At 44.9% G+C, this 13,913-nt stretch overlaps 1 protein-coding gene across 1 annotated transcript; it reads left to right on the top strand.

The window, feature by feature from the left end:
- The first annotated feature begins 309 nt into the window (after positions 1–309).
- Positions 310–13,711, top strand: LOC124138440 (alpha-L-fucosidase-like). Its single transcript, XM_046505080.2, has 8 exons — positions 310–730; positions 1,098–1,204; positions 4,934–5,064; positions 6,877–7,010; positions 7,337–7,434; positions 11,201–11,333; positions 11,835–12,005; positions 12,980–13,711. The coding sequence occupies exons 1-8, from the start codon at positions 387–389 to the stop codon at positions 13,236–13,238; spliced, it is 1,377 nt and encodes a 458-aa protein (XP_046361036.2). The 5' UTR covers positions 310–386; the 3' UTR covers positions 13,239–13,711.
- The last annotated feature ends 202 nt before the right edge of the window (positions 13,712–13,913 follow it).

Below are 13,913 nucleotides of genomic sequence, written 5' to 3'. Positions count from 1 at the left end.
TGTTCAATCTTACTATGGTTAAACTATTCCACTGTCGTTATTTAAAAAATGTGTTAAAGTTCAATTTCCTACTTGAGTATTTTAAAGTACAATTTCAGTACCTCAGTGAATCAATTACTGTTTATAACGAAAAATACTAAAAACATGAAATACCCAATATTTTAATTTAATTAAAATAAAACCGCATAAAATGAAAATACAGTGCCGTACAGGTTCCCTTTTCCCAAATGTGGTCATGTTATTGCTTCATGCTGTTTTGACGCTGTGCCGTTTTAGAACTTTGTTTTCGTTGGTCCGCTTTGACTTGTGGAACCCAGGTCATGTGATTAATCATGTGATCACACGTACGGGTTTAAATGGTGTTGTGACAAGAATTGTTGTCTGACATGGCTGCTGCACAGTTCGTGTTGTTGTGCACGTTGTTGTCTGTGACACTAGCGGCAGGTGCCCGATACGACCCCACATGGGAGTCACTGGACCAGAGGCCCCTCCCGGCCTGGTACGACGAGGCCAAGTTTGGCATCTTTCTTCACTGGGGGGTGTTCTCTGTTCCAAGCTTCGCAGGTGCTTGGTTCCAGGAGTTTTTGCTTAATAAAAGACCGGACGTTGTAGAGTTTATGAAGAAAACCCACCGACCGGATTTTACCTATGCTGACTTTGCCGCACAATTTACAGCTGAGTTCTACAACCCCGACGAATGGGCGGAGATATTCAACGCTTCAGGCGCAAGGTTAAAAAATGAAACTAATTTTAAGAAATCATCATATTGAGCAAATTTGGCCTATCTTATTCAAAGTTTGTATTTTCTTAAATTCGGGGGTATTTTAACGTTGCATTCAATTCAGTAAATTATGCCTCTTCCTGTATATTTGTGTCCTTATGAGATATTATTTACAATTGATTTTAGTCACCTCTATAAAGCCATAACATAATATAAGAATTAGGCATCTAACATGAATTAAGAACCTTTGTACTGATTTGTTTGCTGCAGACTAGATACATCCCAGGTATTGCAACAGATTCCTGTGGTTTCAAGAAAGTTGATCTTTGTCAACAAATCATATATATCATGTACATATTATACATGCACATTTCAGATATGTTGTGCTGACAACAAAGCACCATGAAGGATTCTGCAACTGGCCAACCAAATACTCGTTCAACTGGAATGCCATGGACGTTGGCCCTCGCAGGGACTTAGTGGGTATGTTTCTGTATCCATACATGTAGAGTTTGAGAGCATTTCAGAATCAGGGAGAGAAGAAAGTGTCTAACCCTCCTTGTAGGTGTTTGATAATAACAATCCGCTTGATCTTGGGCTAACAATCTGCTTGATCTTGGGCTAACAATCTTCATGTTCTGGGGCTAACAACCTGCTTGGTCACGGGCTAACCGTCTCATGTTTTCGGGCTAACACTCTGCATGTTCTGAGGCTAACAATCTGCATGTTCTGAGGCTAACAATCTGCATGTTCTGGGGCTAGCAATCCGCTTGATCTAGGGCTAACAATCTGCTTGATCTGGGGCTGACAATCTGCATGTTCTGAGGCTAACAATCTGCATGTTCTGAGGCTAACAATCTGCATGATCTGAGGCTAACAATCCGCTTGATCTTGGGCTAAAAATCCGCTTCATCTTGGGCTAAAAATCTGCTTGATCTTGGGCTAACAATCTTTCATGTTCTGGGGCTAACAACCTGCTTGGTCACGGGCTAACCGTCTCATGTTTTGGGGCTAACACTCTGCATGTTCTGAGGCTAACAATCTGCATGTTCTGAGGCTAACAATCTGCATGTTCTGGGGCTAGCAATCCGCTTGATCTAGGGCTAACAATCTGCATGATCTGGGGCTAACAATCTGCATGTTCTGAGGCTAACAATCTGCATGTTCTGGGGCTAGCAATCCGCTTGATCTAGGGCTAACAATCTGCATGATCTGGGGCTAACAATCTGCATGTTCTGAGGCTAACAATCTGCATGCTCTGAGGCTAACAATCTGCATGTTCTGAGGCTAACAATCTGCATGTTATGGGGCTAGCAATCCGCTTGATCTTGGGCTAAGAATCTGCATGTTCTGAGGCTAACAATCTACATGATCTGGAGCTAACAATCTGCATGTTCTGAGGCTTAACATCTGCTTGTTCTGAGGCTAACAATCTCCATGATCTGGGGCTAACAATCTGCATGATCTGAGGCTAACAATCTGCATGATCTAGGGCTAACAATCTGCATGTTCTGAGGCTAACAATTCGCTTGATCTTTAGCTAAAAATCTGCTTGATCTGGGGCTAACAATCTACATGTTCTGGGGCTAACAACCTGCTTGGTCTGGGGCTAACTGTCTCATGTTTTGGGGCTGACAATCTGCATGTTCTTAGGCTAACAATCTGCTTTGTCTGAGGCTAACAATCTGCATGATCTGGGGCTAACAATCTGCTTGATCTAGGGCTAACAATCTGCATGTTCTGAGGCTAATAATCTGCATGATCTGGAGCTAACAATCTGCATGATCTGGAGCTAACAATCTGCTTGATCTAGGGCTAACAATCTGCATGTTCTGAGGCTAATAATCTTCATGATCTGGAGCTAACAATCTGCTTGATCTTGGGCTAACAATCCGCTTGATCTTGGGCTGACAATCTGCATGTTCTGAGGCTAACAATCTGCATGTTTTGAGGTTAACAATCCGCTTGATCTGGGGCTAAAAATCTGCTTGATCTTGGGCTAACAACTTGCTTGATCTGGGGCTAACAATCTGTATGATCTTGGGCTAACAATCTGCATGATCTGGGCCAACAATCTGCTTGATCTTGGGCTAAAAATCTGCTTGATCTGGGGCTAACAATCTGCATGATCTGAGGCTAACAACCTGCATGATCTGAGGCTAACAACCTGCATGATCTGAGGCTAACAATCTGCATGATCTGGGGCTAACAACCTGCATGATCTGAGGCTAACAATCTGCATGATCTGAGGCTAACAACCTGCATGATCTGAGGCTAACAACCTGCATGATCTGAGGCTAACAACCTGCATGATCTGAGGCTAACAATCTGCATGATCTGGGGCTAACAATCTGCATGATCTTGGGCTAACAACCTGCATGATCTGAGGCTAACAATCTGCATGTTCTGAGGCTAACAACCTGCATGATCTGAGGCTAACAATCTGCATGTTCTGAGGCTAACAATCTACATGTTCTGAGGCTAACAATCTACATGTTCTGGGGCTAACAATCTACATGTTCTGGGGCTAACAACCTGCTTGGTCTGGGGCTAACTGTCTCATGTTTTGGGGCTAACAATCTGCATATGCTGAGGCTAACAATCTGCTTTGTCTGAGGCTAACAATCTGCATGATCTGGGGCTAACAATCTGCATGATCTGGAGCTAACAATCTGCATGTATGGGGCCAACAATCTGCATGTTATGGGGCTAACAATCTGCATGATCTAGGGCTAACAACCTGCTTGCCCTGGGTCTAACAATCTGCATGATCTTGGCTAACAATCTACATGATCTGGAGCTAACAATCTGCATGATCTGGGCCTAACAATCTACATGATCTGGAGCTAACAATCTGCATGATCTGGGCCTAACAATCTACATGATCTGGAGCTAACAATCTGCTTGATCTTGGGCTAACAATCCGCTTGATCTTGGGCTAACAATCTACATGTTCTGGGGCTAACAATCTACATGTTCTGGGGCTAACAACCTGCTTGGTCTGGGGCTAACTGTCTCATGTTTTGGGGCTAACAATCTGCATATGCTGAGGCTAACAATCTGCTTTGTCTGAGGCTAACAATCTGCATGATCTGGGGCTAACAATCTGCATGATCTTGGCTAACAATCTACATGATCTGGAGCTAACAATCTGCTTGATCTTGGGCTAACAATCCGCTTGATCTTGGGCTGACAATCTGCATGTTCTGAGGCTAACAATCTGCATTATCTGGGCCTAACAATCTGCATTATCTGGGCCTAACAATCTGCTTCATCTGAGGCTAACAATCTGTCTGATCTGGGGCTAACAATCTGCATGATCTGGAGCTAACAATCTGCATGATCTGGAGCTAACAATCTGCATGTATGGGGCCAACAATCTGCATGTTATGGGGCTAACAATCTGCATGATCTAGGGCTAACAACCTGCTTGCCCTGGGTCTAACAATCTGCATGATCTTGGCTAACAATCTACATGATCTGGAGCTAACAATCTGCATGATCTGGGCCTAACAATCTACATGATCTGGAGCTAACAATCTGCATGATCTGGGCCTAACAATCTGCATGATCTGGAGCTAACAATCTGCATGATCTGGAGCTAACAATCTGCATGATCTGGAGCTAACAATCTGCATTATCTTTAGCTAACAATCTGCATGATCTGGAGCTAACAATCTGCATTATCTTTAGCTAACAATCTACATGATCTGGAGCTAACAATCTGCATGATCTGGGCTAACAATCTACATGATCTGGGCTAACAATCTGCATGATCTGGAGCTAACAATCTGCATTATCTTTAGCTAACAATCTGCATGATCTGGAGCTAACAATCTGCATGATCTGGAGCTAACAATCTGCATGTTTTAGGACTAACAATCTGCTTCATCTGGAGCTAACAATCTGCATGATCTGGGGCTAACAATCTGCTTCATCTGGAGCTAACAATCTGTATGATCTGAAGCTTACAATCCGCATGATCTGGAGCTAGCAATCTGTATAGCATGCTGGCGATTATTTTACACACTGATAAATATGTTACTTTATATAATCGTGATAATATATTTAAATAGTCAGGTTATTGAGGATCAAGGAATCGTTTCTTAGAAACATTGCAGCCGCTTATTGGATAAAGATGCATGATAGGGTACATGGGGCAATTCCAGACACCTGGCAGCAGGGCAACAATTCTTGACATATGTGTTCTAGGTGACCTGGCCAACTCCATACGGAAGAAGTCCATCCTAAAGTTTGGTATTTACCACTCACTGTTCGAGTTTGTCAACCCGTACTTCAAACATGATCAGAGGAACAAGTTCCAGACCCAAGATTTTGTTCGGGTAGGACATTTTGACACATCAGTACCCTCAGTGGTGTGTGACATTAATGGCATTTGTAGATAGTTGTATTGATAACATGCAATATTTCAAACAGTACTGGTTTGTATCATAGTTCAGTTATAGCATGCCAGTATATTGCTTTAATTGTGATTTTTCCTTCTCATAGTCCGACCAACTTCCCTTGTCTTTCCCTATCAAAGACAGACCAACTTCCCTTGTCTTTCCCTGTCATAGTGGGACCAACTTCCCTTGTCTTTCTCTGTCATAGTGGGACCAACTTCCCTTGTCTTTCCCTATCAAAGACAGACCAACTTCCCTTGTCTTTCCCTGTCATAGTCGGACCAACTTCCCTTGTCTTTCCCCGTCAGTCCGACCAACTTCCCTCGTCTTTCCCTATCAAAGACAGACCAACTTCCCTTGTCTTTCCCTGTCATAGTCGGACCATCTTCCCTTGTCTTTCCCCGTCAGTCTGACCAACTTCCCTTGTCTTTCCCCATCATAGACAGACCAACTTCCCTTGTCTTTCCCTGTCATAGTCGGACCAACTTCCCTTGTCTTTCCCCATTATAGACAGACCAACTTCCCTTGTCTTTCCCTGTCATAGTCGGACCAACTTCCCTTGTCTTTCCCTGTCATAGTCGGACCAACTTCCCTTGTCTTTCCCCGTCAGTCGGACCAACTTCCCTTGTCTATCCCTGTCATAGTCGGACCAACTTCCCTTGTCTTTCCCCGTCAGTCCGACCAACTTCCCTCGTCTTTTCCTATCAAAGACAGACCAACTTCCCTTGTCTTTCCCTGTCATAGTCGGACCAACTTCCCTTGTCTTTCCCCGTCAGTCTGACCAACTTCCCTTGTCTTTCCCCATCATAGACAGACCAACTTCCCTTGTCTTTCCCCGTCAGTCTGACCAACTTCCCTTGTCTTTCCCTATCAAAGACAGACCAACTTCCCTTGTCTTTCCCCATCACAGTCTGACCAACTTAACTTGTGTTTCCCTGTCATAGTCGGACCAACTTCCCTTGTCTTTCCCCATCACAGTCTGACCAAGTTAACTTGTGTTTCCCTGTCATAGTCGGACCATGTTCCCTTGTCTTTCCCCCATCACAGTCTGACCAACTTAACTTGTGTTTCCCTGTCATAGTCGGACCAACTTCCCTTGTCTTTCCCCATCACAGTCTGACCAAGTTAACTTGTGTTTCCCTGTCATAGTCGGACCATGTTCCCTTGTCTTTCCCCCATCACAGTCTGACCAACTTAACTTGTGTTTCCCTGTCATAGTCAGACCATCTTCCCTTGTCTTTCCCCCATCTTCCCGAGGCAAGGGCATGAACTGACTATAAAAGTCCATTTTCCACCCTTGCCGAACTAGGCTTGAATTACGGCGTGACATTTTGACTGGACTTACAAGTCTATGCATAGTCCAATCAATATCTCGTAACGAAATTGACATCCCGTTCGTAAACGTGGATCTCAATCTGCAGATTTCAGTCGACTGAAGGATTTGCAAAGTATGTCTACCACCAACTGGGTGTTGACAGATATTTTCCAAATCTCATTTTTTAAAAAAAGGTACTCAAGTTTGAAGCAAATGCAAGTGAAGTAAAAGGTAGATCTGATTGGTCAATATGAGGGACATAGAAGGGGCATAACTTGTAATAGCCACTGGTGGCGCTTTGATTGAGCCAAGAAATTCCAGCCTTGTTCGGCAAGGGTGGAAGCTGGACTTTTATGGTCAGTTGACACCTTGCCTGTGGAAGAAGATTTTTCCCTATCATGAGATATGGATTAATCTTACACTTGTGTTGTTTCCAGTTCAAGACAATGCCCGAGTTGTATGAGCTGGTGAACCTGTACAAGCCTGATGTGGTGTGGTCAGACGGACAGTGGATGGCGCCATCGTCCTACTGGAACTCTACACACTTCCTGGCCTGGCTGTATAATGACAGGTGGTTAAATCTGGTGGGGGCACCGGGGGAGGGGGGTAGGTGGCTACTATTGTTTCTAAGGTTCTGCAATTGGCTACGCAGGTTCAGTCCCATTGTGGCGCCAGGATCCGCTGATCTGCTGGTTGAATCCAGATTCTCTCTTATTATGATTATTATGTCCAGACGTGTAAGGTAAGCCACAGGACTGGTGTATCTTCATGGGATTGTTGGACAAATATGTCAAATATATTCCTCTGCTAGTTACACTTGAGCAAAGAACCATTTAATAACATTTTACCGTGTTATAATCCAGAGTGAAATTTTCATGTGTAACATTGTCCCCCTAGCCCTGTAAAGGACACAGTGGTGACGAATGACCGATGGGGAAGTGACACATTGTGTAAACATGGAGGATACTACACCTGTCATGACAAGTTCAATCCAGGTAACACTTAAGTCCTGTTTCAAATGATATTGTCTTGAACCAACAAGGTGATCCCCACTCTCCTCCTTAGGACCCCCCCAACCTTGACCCAACAAGGTGATCCCTGCCCCAGTGATTCCCTTGACACAAGACCCATGAAGATCCGGGGTAGAACAGGTCTTCAGCAACCCATGCTTGCCTTAAAAGGTGACTATGCTTGTCGTAAGAGGCGACTAACAGGATCGGGTGGTCAGGCTCGCTGACTTAGTTGATGCATGTCATCAATCCCAATTGCATTGATCGATGATCATGATATTAATTACTGGATTGTCTGGTCCAGACTCAATTATTTAAAGATCGCCGTCATATAACTGGGATATTACTGAGTGCGGCGTCAAACAACAAACCAAACCAAACCTTCAAACAAAAAGGTGATTTCCCCCACCCCCAATGACCCAACAAGGTGATCCCCACCCCCTTGACCCAACGAGGTGATCACCACCCCCTTGACCCAACGAGGTGATCCCCACCCCCTTGACCCAACGAGGTGATCCCCAACCCCCTTGATTCAACAAGGTGATCCCCACCCCCTTGACTCAACAAGGTGATCCCCACCCCCTTGACCCAACGAGGTGATCCCCAACCCCCTTGATTCAACAAGGTGATCCCCACCCCCCTTGACTCAACGAGGTGATCTCCACCCCCTTGACTCAACAAGGTGATCCCCACCCCCCTTGACCCAACGAGGTGATCCCCAACCCCCTTGATTCAACAAGGTGATCCCATCCTCCTTGACTCAACAAGGTGATCTCCACCCCCTTGACCCAACAAGGTGATCCCCACCCCCTTGACCCAACGAGGTGATCCCAACCCCCTTGATTCAACAAGGTGATCCCCACCCCCTTGACTCAACAAGGTGATCCCCACCCCCTTGACCCAACGAGGTTATCCCCAACCCCCTTGATTCAACAAGGTGATCCCCACCCCCTCGACCCAACAAGGTGATCCCCACCCCCCTTGACTCAACAAGGTGATCTCCACCCCCTTGACTCAACAAGGTGATCCCCACCCCCTTGACCCAACGAGGTGATCCCCAACCCCCTTGATTCAACAAGGTGATCCCCAACCCCCTTGACCCAACGAGGTGATCCCCAACCCCCTTGATTCAACAAGGTGATCCCCACCCCCTTTACCCAACAAGGTGATCCCCACCCCCCTTGACTCAACAAGGTGATCTCCACCCCCTTGACTCAACACGGTGATCCCCACCCCCTTGACCCAACAAGGTGATCCCCAACCCCCTTGATTCAATAAGGTGATCCCAACCCCCTTGACCCAAAGAGGTGATCCCCAACCCCCTTGATTCAACAAGGTGATCCCCACCCCCTTGACCCAACAAGGTGATCCCCACCCCCCTTGACTCAACAAGGTGATCTCCACCCCCTTGACTCAACAAGGTGATCCCCACCCCTTGACCCAACGAGGTGATCCCCACCCCCTTGATTCAATAAGGTTATCCCCACCCCCTTGACCCAACGAAGTGATCCCCACCCCCTTGACTCAACAAGGTGATCCCCACCCCCTTGACCCAACGAGGTGATCCCCAACCCCCTTGATTCAACAAGGTGATCCCCAACCCCCTTGATTCAACAAGGTGATCACCACCCCCTCTACCCAACAAGGTGATCCCCACCCCCTTGACCCAACGAGGTTATCCCCAACCCCCTTGATTCAACAAGGTGATCCCCACCCCCTCGACCCAACAAGGTGATCCTTACCCCCCTTGACTCAACAAGGTGATCTCCACCCCCTTGACTCAACAAGGTGATCCCCACCCCCTTGACCCAACGAGGTGATCCCCAACCCCCTTGATTCAACAAGGTGATCCCCAACCCCCTTGACCCAACGAGGTGATCCCCAACCCCCTTGATTCAACAAGGTGATCCCCACCCCCTTGACCCAACAAGGTGATCCCCAACCCCCTTGATTCAATAAGGTGATCCCCACCCCCTTGACCCAAAGAGGTGATCCCCAACCCCCTTGATTCAACAAGGTGATCCCCACCCCCTTGACCCAACAAGGTGATCCCCACCCCCCTTGACTCAACAAGGTGATCTCCACCCCCTTGACTCAACAAGGTGATCCCCACCCCCTTGATTCAATAAGGTTATCCCCACCCCCTTGACCCAACGAAGTGATCCCCACCCCCTTGACTCAACAAGGTGATCCCCACCCCCTTGACCCAACGAGGTGATCCCCAACCCCCTTGATTCAACAAGGTGATCCCCAACCCCCTTGATTCAACAAGGTGATCACCACCCCCTCTACCCAACAAGGTGATCCCCACCCCCCTTGACTCAACAAGGTGATCTCCACCCCCTTGACTCAACAAGGTGATCCCCACCCCCTTGACCCAACGAGGTGATCCCCACCCCCTTGATTCAATAAGGTGATCCCCACCCCCTTGACCCAACGAAGTGATCCCCACCCCCTTGACTCAACAAGGTGATCCCCACCCCCTTGACCCAACGAGGTGATCCCCAACCCCCTTGATTCAACAAGGTGATCCCCAACCCCCTTGATTCAACAAGGTGATCACCACCCCCTCTACCCAACAAGGTGATCCCCAACCCCCTTGACTCAACAAGGGGATCGCCACCCCCCTTGACTCAACAAGGTGATCCCCACCCCCTTGACCCAAAAAGGTCCCTAGCAATACATGCTTGTTGTGATAGCTGATTAAAATGAGGATTTCACAATAATTGACCTGATGGTGTGAATGATGGGGGTTGTTCATACTGTCAACCACTGTTTTGTCTTGGCAAGATTCAGTTATTTAAAGCCTCTACTGATATTGCCATCTCCCAGAGGCAAGGGAGTTAACTGACTTTAACTGACTTTGCTGTTGGTACAATGAATATTATTGTGTATCCCTCGGGACAAAATATGTTCTTTTCCTGCGTCCAGTCTCTACATTTGTGCGTTTTGGACACATATTTGTGCAACCCGTAGGAGATAATGTAAGAGAGTTATGATAGTCGTAGCACAAATATTACCCTGTGAACATCTTTCCCAGTCAAGGGTGTTAATTGACTGGAAAAAGTCCAGTTTCCACCGTTGCCGACCTAGGCTGGAATTTCTGGGCTCGATCGTAGCGCCAGTGGCTGTTACAAGTTATGTCCCTTCTATATTCTTCCTATTGACCAATCAGATTCCACCTCTCATATCAAATGCATTGCTTCAAACACAACAGTGGCCCACAGTCAAGACAATCTCACTGATAATTAAGATCTTTATTGTAATAAAACAGGCTTTACCTCGCAAAGTGCAAAAAATCACTTGAGTACCTTGATTAAAAACATGACATTATTTTGAAAATATCTGTCAACGCCAAATTGACAGTACACATGCTCTGCAAATCCTGCAATTGAACAAATTCGGCAAGGCATCTGCCATGTTATCTATGAAGTGGATGTCGATTTCATTATGGGATTTTGATTGGACTATGCATAGACTTATTAGTCCAGCCAAAATATAAGTCCATAATTCCAGGCAAGTTCGGCAAGGGTGGAAACTGGACTGTTACAGTCGGTTAACTGACTTGCCCTGGGAAGATGTGATATTGATGACTTCAGCGATTCACAACATGTAATACTACTTATCAAAAGTATTGGAAGGATGTTCAGTTAATTTTGAATTTTCCTTTCTGTACTGGGATCAGTTGTAAAGAGCTTTTATTTGGCAGTATAAATATTTGAAATAGTTTTAACATCTTAACTATTCTTAGGTGTGGTACAGGAGCACAAATTTGAGGATGCGACTACTATAGACAGGAGTGCATGGTCCTACAGACGTAACGCCCAGCTGAAAGACTTCAACACCATAGAGCAACTGATTAGTCAGTTGGTGGTGGTTGTCAGGTAGGCACAATTTAGCTGAATTCTGAGGCACCTAATACCTGTGAAGATTCAGAGTAATATAGGTCTTCAGCAACCCAAGCTTGCGGTAAACGGCAACTATGCTTGTAGTAAGAGGCAACTAACAGGATCGGGTGGTCAGGCGCGCTGACTTGATTAACGCTTATCATCGTATCCCAATTGTATGGATGGATGCTCATGATGTCAATCACTGGATTGTCTGGTCCAGATTTATCTACAGACCGCCATCATATAGCTGAAATATTGCTGAGTGCAGTGTTAAACAACAAACAAACCAAGGAACATAAACAGAAGGGACACAGAAGGAATATAACTTGAAATAGCCACTGGTGGTGCTATGATCGAACCACGAAATTCCAACCAAGTTTGACAAGGGTGGAAACTGGACTTTTACAGTCAGTTAACTCCCTTGCCTCGGGAAGAGGCGTTATACCCAACTCACTCACTCATAATGTCAATGGATGAACATATTTTTGTTGACAGCTGCGGTGGTAACTTCTTGCTGAATGCCGGCCCCACCTCCAGCGGTATGATTGGTCCGATATTTGAGGAGAGACTACGGCAAGTAGGGAAGTGGTTGAATGTTAATGGTGAGAGTATTTATGGAACTCGACCCTGGAGTACTCAGAATGACACAGCGACACCTGGTGTCTGGTAAGTATGTTATAGGCAATGCCGTAGATGTAATGTCACATCTGAATGTATGTCATGTCCCCCATGAAAATTCTGGGTTAGAAACTGCCACCATTTATTCAAAAGTCGTTTTAAATGGGGCAGTTGGTCAGCTCAGTGACTTGGTTGATTGCACATCAGAGTAGCCAAACAAAGTGGAATCTTGCTCATAATATCAACCTCTCAGTTTACTCAGTTTATATCCAGGGTAGAATAGGTCTTCAGCAACCCATGCTTGCCGTAAAAGGCGACTATGCTTGTCGTAAAAGGCTACTAACGGGATTGGGTGGTCAGGCTCGTTGACTTGGTTGATGCAGGTCATCGATCCCAATTGCGTGGATCGATGCTCATGATATTAATCACTGGATTGTCTGGTCCAGACTCGATTTTTTACAGACCGCCGTCATATAGGTGGAATATTGCTGTGTGCGGTGTAAAACAACAAACAAACAAACCAACTCAATTTTTACAGACTGTTTAATTATCCTGACTGCAGCACCAAAGATGTCAGGTACTCATTCTTTTTCTTCTTACAAAAAAGAGGGATTACAACTATTGTTCAAATGGTTATCATTCAAGCTGATAAGCCTTTGGTGATGTATTGAAGAGCGTTTGGTTTGTCACACACAATCTATTCTATAGTTGGGTTCTGATTCATTGATATAATCGAAGATTGATCGGAGGGTCCAAACGAACCATCAATCAAAAGCAATTGTCCATAATCGAACAAGCGTTTGCCCCCTCTAACGACCCTGAGAGCATTTTTTCACTACTTAATCTCAGTGTCTTATTTTAAAAATGAAGTGCTGAAGTAAGTATTTATGTTTGTTTTTGTTTGGTGTTTTGCTGAATTTACTTAACATTCAAAAACAGCCAAATGACGTTTATCGATTAACATCAATAATTGAACAATCAGGATGATGCCAACACAACTTTTCTCATTTATTCTCACGTAGGTACACATCCAAGACGTCTGCAGCTGGTATTTCCGTGTACGCCATCACTCTCAGCTGGCCTAGGGGAGATATGCTGGAGCTAGCTGCCCCACAGACTGGTCCCGCCACCACAGTGAGGTTGCTAGGATACCGAGGATACTTTGATTTCAAATCTGGCCCCACATCAGGAATGACAGTCATGATTCCACCAATTCCTGTCACTCTGATGCCATGTCAGTGGGCCTGGGTTTTCAGGATTGACAATTTAGAAAACCTGTAACTCTGACTATCATTAGAAGGGGAGGGGTGTGGATATATTCTTTTACAATGCGTAATACTGATAATGTGTACTTACTTGCATTGTGACATTTGTCTTATTTTGTCCATGGAAACCATTAATTTAGAAACCAGAATAATAAATGTGGCATAAAACAAATTTTATGGTATTCGCATCAAATTGGTGACATAATTTTGTACTTGCTAACTTGAATGATGCATGTCATTGATCCCGATTGCGTAGATCAATGCTCATGTCAATCACTGGATTGTCTGATCCAATTATTTACAGATCGCTGTCATGTAGCTGGAATATTGCTGAGTGCGGCGTTCAACAACAAACAAACAACACAATTTTGTTTGTTTTAAAAGCTTGGTTTTCATTAGGTTATTTTAAGTGACTGGTTACAACTCTTTACTTTTCAGACAGTTAAATTCTGGTGGTTTGTAATAAATACTGGTCTATTATTTTCAGATTCAGAGTTTTGTATTGTCAAAGAATTGTATTATTTAATTTTTTATTTATTTACATTTATTACCATTTTGGTTACCATAGTAACAAAAATATTCTTCAACAGATTACAGTCTGTGACTTTCTCCACACTATTACTAGAAGAAAGATTGATATTCTGAATGGAGTTTGTCTTGCTGATTATCTATAAATTAAAAGAATGACAGA

Source organism: Haliotis rufescens, unplaced genomic scaffold (genome assembly GCF_023055435.1).
Source record: "Haliotis rufescens isolate VD_foot unplaced genomic scaffold, xgHalRufe1.0.p SCAF_40, whole genome shotgun sequence".
Lineage (NCBI taxonomy): Eukaryota > Metazoa > Mollusca > Gastropoda > Lepetellida > Haliotidae > Haliotis > Haliotis rufescens.
Note: the sequence above shows the minus strand (reverse complement) of the source record. Positions and strands in the feature narration are given on the sequence as shown.

Coding starts and splice junctions, on each gene's coding strand:
- LOC124138440 (XM_046505080.2), top strand. CDS start 387: ATGGCTGCTGCACAGTTCGTGTTGTTGTGCACGTTGTTGTCTGTGACA. Junction 731..1,097: donor TTCAACGCTTCAGGCGCAAG/GTTAAAAAATGA, acceptor TGCACATTTCAG/ATATGTTGTGCTGACAACAA. Junction 12,006..12,979: donor ACAGCGACACCTGGTGTCTG/GTAAGTATGTTA, acceptor ATTCTCACGTAG/GTACACATCCAAGACGTCTG.